This window comes from Rhinatrema bivittatum, chromosome 16 (assembly GCF_901001135.1).
Source record: "Rhinatrema bivittatum chromosome 16, aRhiBiv1.1, whole genome shotgun sequence".
NCBI classification, from domain to species: Eukaryota; Metazoa; Chordata; class Amphibia; order Gymnophiona; family Rhinatrematidae; genus Rhinatrema; species Rhinatrema bivittatum.
This window is the reverse complement of record NC_042630.1, coordinates 17,156,831-17,177,353: the sequence shown is the minus strand read 5'-3', so window position 1 is coordinate 17,177,353 and position 20,523 is coordinate 17,156,831. Positions and strand designations below refer to the sequence as shown.

Here is a 20,523-nt window from a genome sequence, read left to right as displayed (position 1 = left end):
GTGCTTGCCAGTCTTGTGGAGAGTTGCATGAACATCTCTCCAGAGCCAGCTTATGTTCCGTGCGTCTCTGGAGGGGAAGGCAGTTCAGGGTTAGGTAATGCAGTGCAGCACACAATAACTCTGAGGGCGTTGCTGCCTGCTGCTGTTGTTTTTCCCATTAGTGCGGGAACCGCAACCATTTTGGAAACGGTGGCAGTGACAGCAGAGGTTTCTGCAGAGGCAGGGAATTCCCCACCTTCTTTATCACCAGTTGTGCAGGTCTCCAAGGGGAGGCATGGAGCCACTGATGTGGAGGAGGATCTACTGCGGGAGGATTCAGAAGATTCCTCTGCTTTCTCTTTGGAATTCATATTGCTTCTACCCAAGGCACATCTGGTTAGGAAAGCAGTGGGTGATGAGAGGCCTTGGACCTAGGGTCTCCCTAATGGGATTCTCGACCTGTGAATAGACCCCTTGTCAACCCCTTCTTCTCAAGGAAGAAGGGGTTGACAAGTTCGGATGATTCTGGGACTGTTGAATTGCCTGTATAGTTCTAGGGATGACTGTGATGACTCTGAAGTTTTGGATGCTTTGCCAGATGACTCTCCTGGGGCAGGCTCTACTCTGGACTTGTCAGAGTCGGATGATGGTCCAGAGGAGGTGACGGTGGTCGAAAGGGACGACCATAAGATGATACATCTTTTCTGTAAGGAAGAACTGTGGCCTTTGATTCTGATGTTCTTATGGAGCTAGATATCAAGGTTCTGCAAGAAGAGTCCGATCAGACAGGTGGGGACCTCGTCATGGTTGGTTCGAGGGAACCGGCAAAGAATTTCCATTTCCACAAGTTGGTGAGGAAATTGGTGGTCAGGGAGTGGGTTACCCCTGAGACTGGCCTGAAGGTTGGTAGAGTTATGGCTAAATTATATCCATTACCCAAGGAGACACTCAAGCTTTTGATGCTTCCAAAGTTGGATGCTTCAGTGTCTGTGGTGACCAAGAAGACCACCATTCTGGTTGCTGGTTCAGCTGTGCTGAAGAATGTTCAGGACTGGAAGTTGGAAGTTCATCTCAAGATAATTTTTGAGGTTTTGGCTTTACACATATAGGCTTTGGTTTGTAGTAGCTTTATGCAAAGGGTCCAACACTTGCAAGCAAAAGAACCTACCTCTGCTTCTGCAGAGAAGCAGGTGGAGCATTTGGAGGCAGATGCCCTGTATGCTTATATAGCAGATGCCCTGTTTGACCTAATCAGAACGTCTTCCAGGAATGTGTTGTTGGCGGTATCGGCCAGGAGATTGCTTTGATTGAAAAACTGATAGACTGATTTAGAGATTTAGCCAAAATAGATCCTCTTCGGGGACCCAGAGACAGGGCTCAGGCAGAACACAGTCTTGGAGGCAGTCCTTTTGTGGTGGACAGAAATCAATTTGTACCAACCTTTGTCATGGGTTCAGGGGACCAAGTCTCAATGAAATGAGGCCAGTCCATTCTTCTATTCCAGCCGTCTGGGTTTGTTGACTCTTTTTTTTTTTTTTTTAAATGAGGAATGGACCCAAATTACAACAGACCAATAGGTCCTAAGTGTGATAAGAGATGGCATCCTTGTTTAATGAATTATAAGAAAAACACAAGTTACCAATATATGAACATTTTAGATATCTGCAACTAGCTCACAGTTTATCACAGAAGCAGATTAGGAGTCAGGTTGCTAGAGCACCCTCTGATTTTGAGGATTTGTGTTTAAAGCAAAATATTTACAGAGGCTTGCTTTATAAAGTGTATAAAATGCTAACGCTTCAGTTAGGAGATAAGGCAAGGCATAAAATTGAATGGGGAAAAAAAATTGGGGGGAAGCATTGGATGCATGGATGTGGGAGGTATGCTAAATGGCAGTGGCTAAGAGTTCTATAGTTAAATCAAACTATAATATATTGTATAGATAGTACCTTAAGCCAGATAAAATCCATAAGGTATACCTAAATTATCTGTCTATATGCTGGTGACAATGCGGCTTCGAAGGAATGATTTATCATATTTGGTGGACTTGTCAGAGAATTGTGATCTTCTGGAAGAATATAGGGACAATGGTCAAGAATATGGTTTCTATTTAAATACTTTGGGACTCTAAGATCCTTTTGTTATCACAGTACCCGGATTGTTGGACAGCGGAAATAAAGCTTTTGATTAACCATGCACCATGCGCAGCTCGCTGTGAAGTAGCAGCACACTGGAAACAACTGTAGTGACCAACACTACAAATAGTGATACACAGATTATGGACTACATATACATTATATGAATCACCTCACTGTGATTTGAAGAGATAAGGTGCTAAAGCATATAATAGTGTGGGAACCTTTCCTGAAATGGTATAAACAACATTGACCTATTTCAGAGTCTACCTACTGAACTGATTGAGAAAGTTTGTTGTTATCTGCGGGGAGGGGGCTTACAACAGAAAAAAAAATCTTTCATGGTAGGTTGCTAATTTGGTTACAGTGCCAAATAGTTGGTTTTGAACTGTACTCCATGATTAATAAAATGTAATTGTTAAAAATTTGCTTGGCCATTACAAGAAGCCTACATCATCTCCCCTTGCACCCCGCACGCCAGAATGATGGCAGTTCAGGGGACTGTGGACCACTTTCAGCACATGGGGGCTATAATTCCCATTTCTCCAGAGTAATAGAGAACAGGAAGGTATTCCATTTATTTTGTGATACCGAAAAAGGAGGGAACCTTCAGACCATTTTTGGATTTAAAAAAGGTAATTGCATCCCTCAGGATACCCCAGTTTTAAATGGAGACTTTGTGCTCCTCATAGTAGCAGCACACAAAGACATCCTTAGACTTAACGGAGGCATAGCTACATATAGAAATCAGGCCAGAAGACCAGCAATTTCTCCAATTCATGATTTTGGGGAAGCACTTGCAGTTTTGCACCCCTTCCTTTCGGGTTGGTGACAGCTACTCATTCTTTCACCAAAGTAATCGTGATGGTGGCAGCAGTACTCAGAAGGGAAGGAGTACTGCTACACCCATATCTGGATGACTGGCTTTTTCAGGTAAAGTTGGTAGATCTCTTCTGGCAGTCTGTACAGCAGGTCCTAGAGAGGTTAAGGTCTCTGGGCTGGGTGGTGAATTTGGTAAAGAGTCACCTCACACCGTCTCCATCCCTGGAATACATGGGGGCTTGCTTTGACACCATAATAGGGAAAGTGTTTCTCATGACTGGATGCTAAAGCTTCAGTCTAAGGTACGTTGGCTTTTGTGGCTTTCAGTAGCCAAAGTCTGGGACTGTTGACAGGTCCTGAGTTCTATGGCGCCAATACTGGAACTGGTTCCTTGGATGTTTGCTCATATGCAAACTCTTCAGAGGTCTCTTCTCTCCTATTGCAATCTATTATCAGAGGAGTTTCATTTTCCGCTTCCATTCAGGGGGAATGCCAGCTCCAGTCTTTCACTGGCTTGGTTGGGCCGGTCTGAGTCAAGGAGTGGCGTTGGAAGTCCTGAACTGGGTGCTAGTAAACTCCAATGCCAGCCTCTTCAGTTGGGGAGTGGTGTGCCAAGGTCAGTCAGTACAAGACCAATGGTCAAAAGAGGAGGCATCATGATTTATCAGTTAGAGATGCGGGCGGTAAATTTCGCGTTGCTTGCCTTTCTGCCACGGTTACGCGGTTAGCCAGTGCAGGTTCTGTCGGGCAATGCAACAGCGATGGCTTACATCAATAGGCAGCGAGGAACCAAGAGGCAGACAGTGGCTCAGGAGGCCCAGAGTTGGTTGGTTGGGTGGAACAGCATCTGTCACTCCTGGCAGTGTCTCACATTACTGGAGTAGACAACATCCAGGTTGATTTTTCTCAGCCAAAGGCGGCTAGACCCAGAGAGTGGAAGCTATCGGAAGAAGCAATGCATCTCATTTGTATCAGATAGGAAATGTCCTACATGGACTTAATGGCATCACGGCAGAATGCCAAGGTGGCATGTTTTTACAGTTGCAGGTGAGAGCCCGGGACAGAAGACATAAATGCTCTTGTGCTGCCATGGCCTCTGTGAATTCTTCATAATGTATTTCCTCCATGGCCGCTTGTGGGGCAAGGTGCTTTGGTGGATAAAGCAATATCCTAGGCAGGTGATTCTGGTGGCTCCAGAATGGCCACGTCGACCTTGGTTCGTGGATCTGGTCAATATGCAGTAGACGGGCTTCTAAGGTTTGTTCACCTATCAAGGCTTCTTCACCAAGATTTGATTTTTTCGGATCAGGCAGCTCACTTCTGACTTGCGGCTTGGTTTTTGAGAGGAAATGTCTGAGATGGAAGGGTTATTCCAAGGAAGTTAACTCCACCTTACCACAGGCTAGAAGACCATACTTGGCCTATGTTAGGATTTGGAGGGTTTTTGAGTCCTGGTGTACTGGGCAGGGAGTGTGGCCGACTCATGCTTCAGTTTCACATATTTTAACTTTTCTACAGAAAAGTTGGGGCCCGTGTTGGTTGCCGTTTGAATCCAATTCCCCTCCCCTACTCAGGCCGTCAAAGCGGAGGGTGATGTTGTAGTTATTTCAAAAGTATCAAGGTTTATTGGTTGAGGGTAGTCATCCCCATGCTTCTGCTAAGGGTAGCAACTGTCACACTGAGCGAGTTATCCCCATGCACTCTTTTCTTCATTTCTGTCCTTTAGCCTTTCGGGACCCACAGTGCTTATCCCATGCCCCTTTGAATTCTTTGATTGTTTTTGTCTTCACTACCTCCGGAGGAAGGGTATTCCAGGCATCCACCACCTTCTCCTTGAAGAAATATTTCTTGATGTTGATTCTGAATCATCCTTCCTGGAGTTTCTTTTCATGACCCCTAATTCTACTGTTTCCTTTCCAACGGAAAAGATTCAGAGTTATGCATCATTAAAACCTTTCAGGTATCTGAAGGTCTGTATCCCATCTCCCCTGCACATATTTAGGTCCCCTGCACATATTTAGGTCCTTCAGCCTCTCCTTATAAGTCATTTGATGGACCATTTTGGTCGCCCATCTCTGGATTGCCTCCATCCTGTCTATCCCTTTTGAGATATGGTCTCCAAAACTGAACACAGTACTCCAGGATATTGGATAATATAGCAAAAAAAGGTTTTCCATGCATCCATGTTCAACTCCAGAATAGCTGCTCATCAATTGCATAAGATTCAATATTTGTCAATGTGTGTTTATGATTATTTTTTGTAATCTGCCTGATAGTACGGGTAATAAATGTTTACAATAAATATATGCATTCTTTTCTGCAAAAACAGGCTTTTCCAATAGATTAAAAAAAATGGTATTTCGAGGCCAAAGAATGTGCTAAACGCATTAAAAGATTGGCCTTTGATGCTTCTTCCAGAACTTTGGCTGCATTCCTCAGTATTCCATGAAAAGCTTGCAGATTTTTAGAAGAGCATAAGCTTTTTCTAGTTGAAACTAGGGAAATCCAGAACTTGATGCCATTAGTACATCATTCAACATGCGTGACTGACTTATCCCGCTGTTCACACAGAACTCCAGTTACAATTGTCTCAGCTGTTCGAATGTATATTGCTATATTGATGTTAGTCCTGATTCGGAACTAATACATGTAAAGTATATTTGTATTTGTTGAAATGTCTGAGTCTGGATAGTCTGTTAAGTTATAAGATTTGTAATATTGGTCAATAAAAGTAAATTTGCTTTCTTTCCCAGACCTCATCTGACAATGTCCAGAACATCATAGAGAGTCGTGTGGAAAAGAGAACCAAGGGCGTGTATGTTCCCATGGGGGGCAAAAAGCTCATCACCTTCATGGACGACCTGAACATGCCAGCCAAGGACACTTTTGGCTCCCAGCCACCCCTGGAGCTTATCCGACTCTGGCTTGATTACGGGTTCTGGTATGACAGACAGAACCAGACTGTCAAATATATCAAGGTCAGTTTGACTTTCCCCTTCACCTGATATTTCCATTCCTTTTTCACTCCTGCTCTCTCTCCCCCCTCCTCTTCCCCTTCACCCCATGACTCCTCTTTTCTTCTGCTTGCTCTCATTCCTTTTTTCTCTCCTTTCTTCACTCCTGGTTCTCCTCCCCTTCTTCCTCCTCCACTCCAAAGTTCAGGTCCCTCCCTCCCCATTACTCCTTCCTTTCTTCACTCTAATGATCCTGTTTTTCATTCTTTTATCTCCTTTCCTATTTCTTGATTCTTTCTCTTCATTCCTCCATCTCTTTCTGTTCTTTTTCTTCTCTGTTTTGTAGGAGATAATATACACATCTAACAGGGGGGGAGGGGAAGTGTTTCCTTTCAGTGTTTTCTCTCCTTTTTAGGACATGTTCCTCATGGCAGCCATGGGACCCCCAGGAGGAGGCAGGACAATGATCTCTGGACGCCTGCAAAGCAGATTCAATCTCATCAACATGACCTTCCCCACGGTGAGGAATGCATAGGTGGCGGGAGATTGCTCTGTACATAGGGAATGATTCCTCACATAATGTGGAGTTGAGGGGGTTCTGTGTCTAAGTTGCATCAGTTATGCTTTCTATGAGAGGACAGCAGGGGACATAGCTGAGGGTTCAGCCCCTTTTGAAAGCAACTTTCTGGAAAATCTCCAGTGTGTTTCATGCAGTAGAGCTGAGCGTAGAATGACATATGTATTTATTTAATTTATTTATTAGCTTTTATATACTGACATTCGTGGGTACATCATGCCGGTTTACCATATAACTGAAGGAGGAAAATACAAAAAATGAGGGTGGGGGGAGGGGTGCAGCTAGGAAGAGAGAAGAGAGGGAAAAAGAGGAAGAGGAGAATAGGAACAGTACCTGATGGAAAAACAACCAAAGAACATAATATGCAACATTGCAAATTATATACTCAAAAAGGGACTGTGTGTAACATTATACACTGTGGATAACCTTATACACTATATATAAATTATACACTCCAAAAAGCACTATATACATCTCCCATTTATTGCTAAAATCCTAGAAAAAACTATCAACCGTCAACTTAGTGACTATTTAGAAGAACACCAAATCCTCTCTCCCTCACAATACGGATTTCGCAAACTACATAGTACTGAAACCCTGCTCTTATCTCTGTCTGATTACCTTCTCAAAAGCCTAGATAAAAATCTACCTCATCTTCTAGTAATCCTGGATATCTCAGCGGCTTTTGATACCGTTAACCACCAAATTCTCCTCCAACGCCTTCACGAGATTGGAATAACTGGTACTGCTCATAACTGGTTTACTTCCTACCTGTCCAACCGTAACTATAAAGTCAAAATTGGCAACCACCTTTCAAAAGAAATCCCCCTGAAGCAAGGAGTCCCGCAAGGCTCTTCACTTTCATCTACCCTTTTTAACATCTATCTCCTACCACTCTGCCATCTCCTCGCCAATCTTAAGCTTCCACACTTTTTGTACGCTGATGATGTACAAATTCTTATTCCAGTAACGGAATCCATACCCAAAGCCATTGAAATCTGGGACACTACCCTCGCTTCTATCAATAATCTACTAACTTCCTTACAACTTGCCCTCAACTCCACAAAAACAGAACTCATGATCATTTCTCCTCCCACCCCTCTACATGCTTCTCCCACCTCACCAATAACATCGACGCACATACAATTCTCCCACCAAGTCCGAGACCTAGGAGTCATTATTGACGACCAAATGACCCTCAAAAAATTTATCAGCGCAATCCTTAAAGAGTGTTTTTTCAAATTACATACACTCAAAAAATTGAAACCCTTACTTCACGCATCTGATTTCCGGACAGTTTTACAAGCCATGTTGTTTTCCAAAACAGATTATTGCAATTCACTCCTCCTAGGCCTACCTAAAAATGCCATCCGCCCCTTACAAATCCTGCAAAATACTGCAGCCCGCATCCTTACTAATACAAACTCAAAGGAACACATTACGCCAGTTTTGAAGGATTTACACTGGCTCCCCATTCAATCTCGCATACACTATAAGACACTAACACTTATCCATAAAGCCCTCCACAATCCTGAAATGAAATGGTTTAATAATACACTACAATTTCAAAACTCTATTAAACCCACCAGAAATCAATACCTTGCCACATTACAGACCCCCTCGCCCAAACTATATAACTATGCTTCTACCAAAGCGCGAGCGCTTTCTTTTACTGGCCCTTTGTTATGGAATACCATGCCCACCGAACTGCGCCTTGAGCCATCTCCCAAAACATTCAAGCAAAAACTCAAGACATGGTTATTCACACATGCTTATACTTGAAATAAATATGTCCTCCCCTCCTTTACCTGCCCTGCCTTTCTACCCGACACCCCCTGTCTATATACCATCTCTAACTTCCCCTATTTCTGCTCCTACTATAATGATCCTACCATATAATTGCTCCTAATCTAAGATTAGCACAATCGCTCCCCTCTTACCACTTCTAATTTAGAACTCCATCACCTTCTAACCCTCTCCCTTAGCTTTTACCTATTCCTCTTGAACCCTCATACTCTATAGTATTATTTTAATTCAGCTCAGTTAAGTTACAACTAAATGATAGTTCTGTTTTTTGTTTTTTTTTAAAAGATTCTACTTGTTTTATGTTCAAATATTTATATACTTGCCTTTTTTAATTGTATAACACTTATATAACTCTGTTAAATGTAAAACGCTCCGGCGTAAGTTCCTGTTCACTGTACACCGACGTGATATCTTTGATGAGCGGCGGTATATAAAAATTTATAAATAAATAAATAAATAAAATACAACAATATACATTATCTTTAACTAGTACATACAGAAGACACTATATATGACATTGCAATCTGTGTAATACTTAAATCTAATGCAGTATCTCTCTGTCTATAGCAATGGTGCACATAGACACAGTTAAGTAGAAACAGGAGGTGTGACACATACACACCCATACACCGACAACTAAAGATCTGTCTACCTCTTTGCCTTCTTTTGTTTGCAGGAGTCACAGATCAAGCGAATCTTTGGCACAATGATCAACCAAAAGCTGCAGGACTTTGAGGAGGAGGTGAAGCCCATTGGGGGCATTGTCACTCAGGCAACCATTGACCTTTACAACATTGTTATCCAGAGGTTCCTACCTACGCCGGCAAAGATCCACTATCTCTTCAATCTGAGGGACATCTCCAAGGTATTTCACCCAGTGACTCCCTAGCACCCATGTGAGGAAAAGATTGTTAAAAGTGAGGACATCAGCTCTTCATATATATCCTTACCAGGCAGAGGGGCTATGAAGACTCTGTGCCTTTTTGGTACCTGTTCTCACTTTCTGTGTGTCTCATTCAGGTGTTCCAGGGCATGCTGCGGGCTCACCGGGACTTCCATGACACTAAGCAACACATTAGCCGCCTCTGGATCCATGAGTGCTTTAGGTTCGTGGCAGCTGCTCTTTTCTTAGGGCATGGTGAAGGGGCAGCAGCAGTCTTTTCCAAAGCCTGTCCTCCAATCCCACTTTAATGAGCTGGCTGCTCTCTGATTGGCTGATGTACAACTTGCACTGCAGTTTAATCATTATTTTCCCATAGATAAGCCATGCTCTCTGCGACCTCCTCTGGGCAGTCCGACACAGAACTTTCTTCAAATATACAGAGCTATGCTCTGTGTACCTGCATGGATGTTCCCGTGCGAATCTTCTCATCTCGTCAGTTTTCATTTCTCCCACGCAGCTCTTAGTTGCACTCACCTTTCTCTTGTGTCTTATTTTTTCTAATCTTACCTACTCAAACCCTTTTGAGTTCCCCAAAAAAGTACTTTTAAGTGCTACAATGGCACCAAAGGCACCAGGTTTCAAATTCTGCCAGTGTGGCAAAACTGTCGGACATAATTATTGCTACATATGCCTAGGTCCAGATCACGATCAGGCCTCCTGCTGCGACTGTGGGGATGTCTCCACAGGCCCAGAGACAAAGGGCGAAAAAAATTGAGGCTGAGAGCGATCCTTCCAGTTCTTACGCTTTGACCCAGTCTTTACTGGCTCAGAAGACAAAGTGGTTCCAGGTAAGAAATCCACTTCTCTGGAACCACAAACAAAACGGTAGAAGATTCTTCCAGAGACGGTAAGGGTTCAGGAGGAAAACAGCCAGAATCTAAAACATCTGAACATGGTGCTAACCGAAGTACGACGAATGGATCTCTGAGTCGTACGATGCACAAAGTGTCGACTCGCCCGACGCAGATAGCGTCTCCTTGCCCGACGCAGATAGCGTCTCCTTGCCCGACACATGAACCATTCACTCATCTGATACACAGGATGTCAACTCGCCCGATGCAAGATTCTTCAACCAAGCCAGTGCGTGAAATGTCGAGTCATATGACAGTTGACACATGAGGCATGAAAACCGATGGAATCGGAAGACATTCATTCTAAAACAGCCACAGAGAAGAGGAAAAGGACATCTTTGACACCATAGAAGCGTGACAAACCCAGGGACATAAATCAGCTCAAGGAGAGTACTCTGTTGCAATGGAGACAAGACCCACAAATAGTATTTACGGCGGAAGAGCTGGATGCTGGTTCTGATGTGGAAGTAGTCAGATTAACTGACAAATCTTCCTCACTCTCATCAAGCACTATATACTCGGGCCTTTCATAAGTGTGTGAGCAAAAAAGACAATTACCTCAGTTAAAAGAACCCTCAATAAAACACAAATCTCACCAAGAGTCTCACATCCGAACCCCCTCACAGAAGGAACCAGTCTCTGCTATCCTCCTGGCAGTGCTTCCAAGAAAGACTCCATCTGAGTCTAGCCTGCCACAGAAAGTACAACGCCATACTTCCCGGACCAAGGGGAAGGAAGCAGCCTTGCAAACAATGTTGCAGATAACGGACATTCTAAAAAACTTCTTTGCATCAATGCAGGACCCCCTCAAGACCAAGGTTCATCTGAGTCTGAAGACAGCATCTCTACTAGGTCTCTACTGTCTCCTCCTCCCCTCCCCCCAGAAGAGGAAGGTGCAGAGGAAACCACAGGACATGAACCTAGCCCAGCAGATTCGGAGAGAGAAGTTAATATCACTGCCTCTCCACCAACATCTCCTGGATCATATGTAGGGATTCCTTCAGATCCACCGGAGGAGCCGCCTGCACTGTCTTCACCACCTGAAGACTTAACATATTCAAAGTTCATAGCGAAAGTAGGCTCCTTCCTAAAGGTAGAAACAAAAAAGATACCAGATCTGAGGGCGGAGGTACATGGAATATTAAAGATTTTCAATATTCCATCAGAGCTTATGGCGTTACCGCCCCATGTAGTACTGGAGGATATCCTAGACAAACCCTGGACATCACCGTTTCCACCTCTGCTGTTTCTAGGAAGACAGATCTGAAATTTAGAGTATGCAAGTCTGCACACTATGGAATGGTACAAACTACCACATGCTTCTATTGTTGTCAAATCGGCAATGAAAAAAGCAAAGAAAACGAGGCTGTACTCTAACACTCCACCAGATAGAGACAGCAAGTACCTGGACAACTTTGGCAAGAAAATGTTTCAAGGTGCAATGCTAAATTCTAGAATCCAACAGCACCAATTTTATATAACTCAGTATTTATATGAGTGCCTACAAGGACTAAAACAAGACAGTCCTACTAAGGCTGATAATCCAATCAAATTGAACATGGAGGAAGCCTTTTGTAACCTACTTAGAACAGTCTATGAGGCCTTTGATACTTCCGCAAGAATGTCAGCAACTGCCATAGCGGCCCATAGAATCGTCTTGCTCAAGGCGCGTGTAATATGGGAAGATGTCCAAGGAAAGCTCACTGACCTACCTTGCAAGGGAGACGGTCTTTTTGGGGATAGGTTCCGTGAAACTGTCTCACAGTTAAAAGAACAAAGTGTAGCAGTATCATCGCTAACATTCCCAACTGAACAATACCCCTCTAAACGGTATTATACCTACAAATGACCATTCTACCAACATAGACAATACAGACAGTTTACTCCCTATTGTACACCATCTTACTAATCCCAGAGGCAGCAGCCTCAGCAGCCACAAACAAGAAATCACCAGAGGGCACCATGCCAACAAAAACAGGCACAGGGCCCGAGCCAGACGCCTCAACAAAATTTTTGAATGAAGCAAGGCCACAGCCAAAACCAAAAGTGGGAGGGAGGATATCCTCTTCCTTCCCAGAATGGTCATCCATAACATCAGACCGTTGGATTCTCAGAATAGTCAGGAGCGGTTTTCAACTGAATTTCTATACAACTCCCTGCCTACCCCATCTGGTTCATCCACAGGGAGATCTCAAAAACTTACATCTGCTTTACAAGGAAATGCAGAAGTTTTTAGACCAGAATACAATACAAATGCTGACTCCCAAGCAACACAATCAAGGGTTTTACTCCCAATACATCCTCATTCCCACAAGAGGTGGGGGCCTCAGACTTATTTTAGAACTTCGAGCCTTGAACAAGTTTATTCAGAAGGAGAAATTCAAGATGACATCTCTCAAAACCATTCTACCATTCCTGCAACCCACCGATTGGATGTGCTCTTTGGATCTCAGGGATGCCTATGCCCACATTCCAATGCATCCAACCTTGCGGTGGTACCTCTGCTTTCAAATGAACAATTCTTATTATAAATACAAGGTACTTCCATTTGGCCTATCCTCAGCTCCCAGAGTGTTCACGAAATGCCTAGTGGTGGCTGTGACCCATCTCTGAAAGAAAGGCATCAAGATTTTTCCCTACTTCAGATGACTAGCTCCTAGTCTCCTTGAAACCAAAAATACTGCTTTCACACCTACAGCACACCATAATCTGCTTAGACAAGTTAGGATTCATAATCAACTATGAGAAGTCGAACCAAGTCCCCACCCAAACTTTCCAGTTCATTGGAGCATTATTAAACACCAAACTCTGCAGAGCCTTCCTTCTGATGGAATGGATACAGACTTTCAGAGAACTGGCCTCTGCATTAAAAACTCATTCGAATGTATCAGCTCGCCAAATTCTCATAGTGCTGGGTCATATGGCAGCAGCCCTATTTGTGGTACCACACACCCGTCTTCATATGTGTTGACTACAATGGGGACTAAAAACCCAATGGTCTCAGCACAACCAATCAGTGTCTCGTCAAATTCTTATGACTCGCTCTATGACCTCGGATATAGACTGGTGGCTCTTCCCCTAAATCTTGCAGATGGGAACACCATTCTGTTCCCCACATTATCAAATCACTATGACAACAGATGCATCCATTCACTGCTGGGGTGCACATGTATTACACTTCAAAACTCAAGGGATTTGGTCGCCGAAGGGAAAAACACAGATAAATCTGCTGGAACTGAGGGCTATAAAGAATGCAGTCTGCACTTTCATAGATATTCTCACTGGGAAGAGAGTAATTGTTTACACGGACAACCAAGTGGCCATGTTTTACATAAACTAAGAAGGAAGTTCCGGTTCGCGGACTCTTTGCAAGGAGGCAGTGCTAACACTAGAATGCACACTGAACCACTCCATCCAGTTGCAAGCAACTTATCTTCTGGGAATAGAGAACACGGAAGCCGACAGGCTCAGCAGAATATTCCACCCCCATGAGTGGGCATTAAATCAAGAAGCAGTGAACAGTCTGTTCAGAGAAGGGGAACACTCTATATAGATTTCTTCACAATGGAGACCAACACAATACTATCACGGTTTTGTTCCATCTACCCCAGCATTCGCAGAGTAGCCCAGGATGCATTTTTGCTTCCCTGGATGCAGAATCTCTTATATGCTTACCCACCAATACCCATGTTGGGAAGAGTAATCCAAAAGTGCATAACAAATTAATCAGATCTCATTCTCATTGCACCTGCATGGCCCAGACAACCATGGTATGCCTACCTAGTACATCTAACAATCCAAAGGCCGATATACCTAGGGAACCGACAAGACCTCATATCACAAGAAGGGGCACTTTACTTCACCCCCTGCACTCCTCTCTGCGTCTGACAGCTTGTAGATTGAAAGAAAGGCCTTAAGTCATCTCTCTCTCCCGACAGACATCAAGCATATTCTTATCTCGGCTAGGAAGCCATCTACAAGGATGAATTATGCTGGGAAATGGAGCAGATACTCCAATTGGTGTAATAATCCAGGTATAGATCCGCTTCATAGCTCTCCACAACAATATCTTCCAATATCTCCATCTGTTGTATTCTTTTGGACTAGCAGTATCATCCATTATGGTGCACCTGAGTGCTTTTGTGGCACACCACCTTTTCTTGCATGGAAAATCCATTTCCATACATCCATTGGTATCTCGATTCATGAAGAGAGCTATAAGACTTCATCCCCCTGGGACATTAACATAGTTTTGGAAAAACTCATGCACCTGCCATTTGAACTGCTACATTCCATCTTAATGAAATAACTGGCTTGGAAAGTCCTATTCTTAGTGGCTATCACATCAGCAAGAAGAGTCAGTGAATTGCAAGCCTTAGTTCACTACTCTCCGTACCTGCAGTTCTACGACGATAAAGTTACCCTATGAACCAGCCCTGCCTTTCTCCCTAAAGTAGTCTCAACATTTCATTTGAGCCAAACAATCACTTTACCAACTTTTTTCCCGAAGCCAAATGCTACAGAAAGGGAGAAAACCCTTCATACTTTGGATTGTAAAAGAGCTGTGGCTTATTATATTCAAAGAACTCAGTCGCCGAAAAGTAATTCACAATTATTTCTCTCCTTCAACCCAAATGCATCAGGTTTGCCAGTCACAAAACATACCTTGGTGACTTGGTTATTCTAGTGTATTAACTTCTGCAAATCATCACATAAGGATAAACTCCCGGATGGAGTAAAGGCACATCAAATCCGAGCTAAAGCAACCTCCATAGCTCACCTAAAAGATGTACCAATTTTAGATATCTGCAGAGCAGCTACATGGTCCTTTCTGCACACCTTCACATTACACTATTATCTTACACAACAGACAAGATCGGATGCAGCCAATGGTGAAGTGATACTACGTTTTGCAACTCAAATGTAAGCTGTCCACATTAACCGTTAATTCTTTCACATGTATTTGTCCTATTCAGCAGTCTCTATGGTATCGGAAATAATACCGAGCTCTGGAATTTCGTAGCTGGGGACTCCCAGAGAGCATGACTAATTCAACCTGCTTATCTATGGGGAAAAAAACAACTTTGCTTACCGTAAACCATAGATGGCAGGCTGAATTAGCCATGCGTTCCCACCCTCCTTCCTGGACAGCTTTCACCTTCATTCTGATTCTGTCTGTTCCTCTCTGCTCACTGCACATTTATGTTTTGCATTACCTGATGAGATGAGGAGATTCGCGTGGGAACATCCATGCAGGTGCACAGAGCACAGCTCTGTATACTTGAAGAAAGTGCTGCATCAGGCCGCTTGGAGGACGACCCTGGCAGCATGGCTAATTCATCCTGCTATCTAAGGAAAACACCGTTTACGGTAAGCAAACTTGCTTTTATTATTCCACCATTTATATCAGGGCATTTTACAACATATACTTGGAGCAGTTGCACCTATAAATTCCCATAAGCAACCAAACACCCTTCCCCTCATGTTTTTTTTACTTGTCCTTCAGTTCTTTTCTTACCACTGCCCTCGTCTGTTCTAAGCAGACCCAAAATCTTCCAAAGTGATGGCCTCCTTCACCTCTGGTAGTAGGCTATGTCAGGTCTTGCTATCTTCAACTTTGCTTCTTATGCCAGTGAGGTGCACCGAGTCTCTGTTCTAGAGAACTTACAATTTAGGAGCCCAGTTTTATAACAGTGCACATAGGGCTAAAGTCTGCAAGTAAAAAGTACTCACAAATTTTAGCCTGAATTTTCAGTGGGGACTTACGTGCTTAAGTCCACTTTGAAAATTAGGGCTATGTTTGGAATCCCTGCCAGACCTTCACACACACATTTACACCTCCTCCGGAGCAGGTGTAAATGTGTATGCGTATACTTACACGCTTGCTTCTGAAAATCAAAAGTATATACATAATTGACTTCCCTGCCCACAGCTCTGCGCCAGGAATGTCTCTCTTTTGTGTATGTCAAAATATGTGCATAAATGAGTTTTATGCAGATGAATGCTTTTACAAATCAGGCCCTAGGTAAGCACTTGAGGTAGTGAGAGTTAAAGTGATCTGCCCAAGGTCAGAGCAAATATCAGTGGCAGAAGCCACATTTAAGCCAGGTCTTCTGGTGCTCAGCCCATCATTTTAACTGCTGGGCCACCTGCACCCACTCAGGGAGCTCTCTACTCTGAGTATACAACCTGCTGTATAGGTTAATGAGCTGGCTTCTCTCCGATTGTCTATTTGTTTTTCTGTCTTGAAAAAGGGTGTTTTCTGACCGGCTGGTGGATATGACTGACATGGAAATCTTCACCAGCCTCGTGAGTGAGAAACTGGGAGCTCTCTTTGACATGACCTTTCACAGTCTGTGTCCCAGCAAACATCCACCAATTTTTGGTAAGGACCCTTCAGTGCCTTCAATTGAGCTGCATGGCATCCAGAACTTAGCAGATGAGGGGAATAAAACCCCTCCAAAAAGGCTGTCTGGGGATATCAGAACTACTCGTCCCGCAGTGAAGTGGGAGATAGTAAACAAAAAAAGGACTGAACGGCTGTCTTCTGATAAGCCCAAGCTATGTGCTCTGCTTTTTGCAGGGAAGGCGAAGGAAGGCACAGCTCTTTCATTGATACTTTGATTGGGATGAGTGGGGTTCACTGGCCTGTAGGCACTGATTCTGCATGTGGCTGTCATTCTCACTCCCTTTTGAAAAATGTCACATGCAGCATTGTATTTGTTTGTTTATGGAGCATTTATGTATAGCCTGCCACGCTAGGCCTAGGCAAGGGTTGGCCAACCGGAGTCTCTTGAGTCACATGTGGCTCTTCCAAGCTTCATTTGTGGCTCCTGACTAAAATCCTCCTGCACTGCAGACCACTGATGTAGATCCAGGTTTGTTGTCTGCCTCCTTCAAACAACGATCCATCCCCCTAATCAGAGCAGGCTTGGATGGAAGGTCCAAATTTACAACGTCTGCCCACGCCGGCTGCTGAGAAGAGGGAAGTCGCTGCCTGCATAAGCTGCCCATCTTCACATTCCTGTCACTTCCCCACCACGTCAAAGCGCTTCACAGATCTTAAGGTACAAACTTAGGGGGTCATTTATCAAAGTGCTATAATGGCGTTTTTGCATGCAAAAAATGCCATTAACACATGCAAAAGCACCATAACGCATGGTGTGATACAAATAACAAAGAGGGGAGAATTTGTGGGCTCACAGTTTTGCAAAGCCCTATCGCACAGCTTTAATGCGAATTTTAATTACCTACACCTTTTTCATTTGCGTAAAGCTGTGCGATAGGAATTTGCAAAACTGTGAGCCCAGCCCACTTGGCCAAAAATCCCGCCCCAATATCCTCCCCTTTTTCTTATTTGTATCACACCATGCGTTATGGTGCTTTTGCATGCGTTAATGGCATTTTTTGCATGCAAAAACGCCATTATAGCACTTTGATAAATGACCCCCTTGGATTGTAAGCCCTCTGTGGATAGGGAAATACCTAAAGTACCTGAATGTAATCCACTTTGAAGCGCTGAAAAAAGTGTAAAAAGCAGAATATAAATCTAAATAAATAAAAAATAAAGACAACCCGGACTCAGATCCGAGGGGCTGGCCAGGTGGCTGATATTGATTGCAGCAGCTCCATGTTACAACCAACATTCCCTATACGTGCCCGGATCAGTCCAAACTCCTGGGTTCATTTCCCCCTGCCAGCAGATAGAGACAGAGAAAAAGCTTCGCTGACATCGTATATAACCAACAGTGCCCCCTGCAGTTCCTCAGTATTTCTCTGGCTCCAGCAGGTGGCAGAGGGTGTGAATCCTGCAGTTCTGTGGTTTACCAATTTTTTAGACCAATATTTTTTTCTTTGAGCCTTTGTCCAGGGTCTTTTTTTTTGTTTTTTCAAGGAATCCTAGTGGGTTCTGCTCTGTCTGGTTGAGGCAGCCGAGCTGGGGGTTGGTGCCCTTGTGTGTGTTGGTCTGTGCGCCCGTGAGGTGTAAATCTGGTTGTCCAGATCCCTTCCCTTCACGAGGCCGCTGAGGTGGCTGCAGGCTCTTTTACTCTATTTAAATTGGTTTTCTATTGTCTTTGCCTTTACTTTTCAGGGCAGCTTGTTTTTTTCTGTAAAGCTACTTGACCAATATAACACCTCCCCTCCAAAAACCCACCCTCGGTTGAAAGTGCCCCTCTTACAGTGGGAGATATATAGAGTGTCAGATTGCCTCTCTAACAGAGGTGTGCTCTCTCCCTCTCCTACCCCCACCCTTGGTGTTCAGGATCCCTCTGGCCCAAAATCTCCAGACTTGCGCCTCATCAGGACCAGTAGTAAAGTTACACAGGTAACATGGTACGCGTTGCCAGGGCTACGCGTCTAAGTCTTGGTCCCACCCTGGAACACCCATGCCGTGCCACTTTTCTGCCTCCTTATTCTTGACGCACACATATTTGTAAGTGCGTACTTCCCAGCGTCTTAAAATTCGTGTTGCTCGCGCGTGGCCCACATATACATGTATGGGGCTGTTTTTGCGCAAGCAATGTTTTTAAAATCTACCTGTAAGACGGTAACTTCAAACAAGCGCATGGGCCCCATACATGTGAGTATGGACACACGAGTGGACATACACTGGAATTTTAAATCATGCATGCAGTTGTGCGCATATAATTTAAAATCTGCCTACTGTACATAAGTGTGCTCCTAATTTTAAGCTGTTAATAAAACAAATGTACTTTGTGTATCTTCCTTAGGACTTTGTAGGCTTTAATGTGCTCAGGTAGGCTGATTTTAAAACAAGCTCTCATGAAGGACATTTTCAGTTTTACCAAGTAGTCCACCAGTTTGCCCAATCTATCTCGAGGTCATCCAGACGCCTCTGGTTCTTCAGCCTGCACTTCCCCCAGTTGACTTGGACCCCCTCACCCCGTTATGTTAAGCCTAAAACGTGATTTCTGCTAATTTATACCTCATTAGGAGCAGCAATAAATATATGCGGTTAAGAAGCCACAACGCGCTGCAGCCTCTGGTTTTTAAATACAGATTTACACGTGTAACTGTTGACTTCGCCTTGGAACTCCCATGCCCTGCCCCTTTTCTACCCCTCCCCCTTTTTTAGATTATGCAAATACATGCATAATTAGTGGCTTTTAAAATCCATGATGCTCGCACATAGCCCACATACTTACGTATATGGGCATTTTAGCGCAAGCAACACTTTGAATCATTATGGCACCTGTGTAAATTAATATATTGCAGCATACTATTTTATGTGCCTTATTGTAAACCGTTGTGACGGATCCTTCTTAACGACGGTATAGAAAAGATTTAAATAAATAAATAAACTTTTAAAATTCGGCATTAAGTGCATCTGAATATGAGAAAAGCACAATGGCATCTGAAGAGTTGCTGGAACCAACCCTTGCAACCTCTAAATCACAAACTCCTAACACAAATCACTTATATCTTCAATACAATGGTGCATGAACAGGAAATTTTTGTTGTGTGGATGGGAAATTCATTCTCCATCCATTCAGAAGATAATCACATTTGATGCTTCCCTTCAGGGTTGGGGAGCTCAGTTCAACACAATTTGCACACAAGATGTATGGACTTGTCAAGACTTCAGTCTCCAAATCAACATCTTGAACTCAGGGTAATCTTCAGTGCTCTCTAATTATTCAAGCCAAGTCTTACAAAAAAAGGTAGTACAAGCCAAATGGACAATCACTGTTCTGTATTAAAAAAAACAAAAAACAAGGCACAGATCATATCATATCTCTGCAGAGAAGCCACTCAGATATGGGATTGGGCCATTGCAAGAAATATATATATCTTAGTGGGGAAATTTCAGTCACTTAGTGGCCTCATTGAGCTATCAGCTTCATTTGAATGAATGGCCCTAGACGCCAGTGTTCTTCAGAATATTTTTGACAAATGGGGAACATCAGAGGTATAACTATTTGCATAACCATTCAATCACAAGCTGCTGATTTATTGTTCAAAAAGACTTCTCATCAGGCCATTAAGTTGGATGCATAGTCTCTGCAACCTTTTTTAAGTTCAGGCTCTTGTGTAGATTGAAACCATTGCTAAATCCGGATGATTTTCGATCAGTATTACAAATGCTGCTTTTTCAATCTTTCAAATAATGTAACTCCTGATTTCTTGGCCTGCCAGCCAATGTCTTGAGGGTGATTCAACTTGTGCAAAATTCTGCTGCATTTATCCTGACCGGCACTCCAGTGCGTAAACACATTTGTTTGATTCTGTAGATGCTACACTGGTTATCTATCTCTTGGGGCGTTAAATATAAAATGTTAATGTTGGTGTTTACATTTATTAACTAAGAGGCTCCTTGGATTAATTCCATCCTGAGACTTTATAGACCCACCTGTCTCCCACGCTCTGCTAATAAAGGGCTTCTAGAAGTCCCTTCAGCTAAGCTTGCCCAGCTAACTGAAACGCATGAATGTGC

General features: G+C 43.5%; 1 protein-coding gene across 2 annotated transcripts in view; it reads left to right on the top strand.

Moving 5' to 3' along the window:
- DNAH2 (dynein axonemal heavy chain 2) overlaps nucleotides 1-20,523 on the top strand; it is a 392,322-nt gene that overhangs the window by 219,350 nt on the left and 152,449 nt on the right. For both annotated transcript variants that reach the window (XM_029581921.1, XM_029581922.1), the window contains 5 exons: nucleotides 5,690-5,914; nucleotides 6,306-6,410; nucleotides 8,950-9,138; nucleotides 9,294-9,379; nucleotides 16,322-16,452. In XM_029581921.1, the coding sequence (XP_029437781.1) occupies nucleotides 5,690-5,914; nucleotides 6,306-6,410; nucleotides 8,950-9,138; nucleotides 9,294-9,379; nucleotides 16,322-16,452 (736 nt within the window). The remainder of the gene's footprint in view (nucleotides 1-5,689; nucleotides 5,915-6,305; nucleotides 6,411-8,949; nucleotides 9,139-9,293; nucleotides 9,380-16,321; nucleotides 16,453-20,523) is intronic.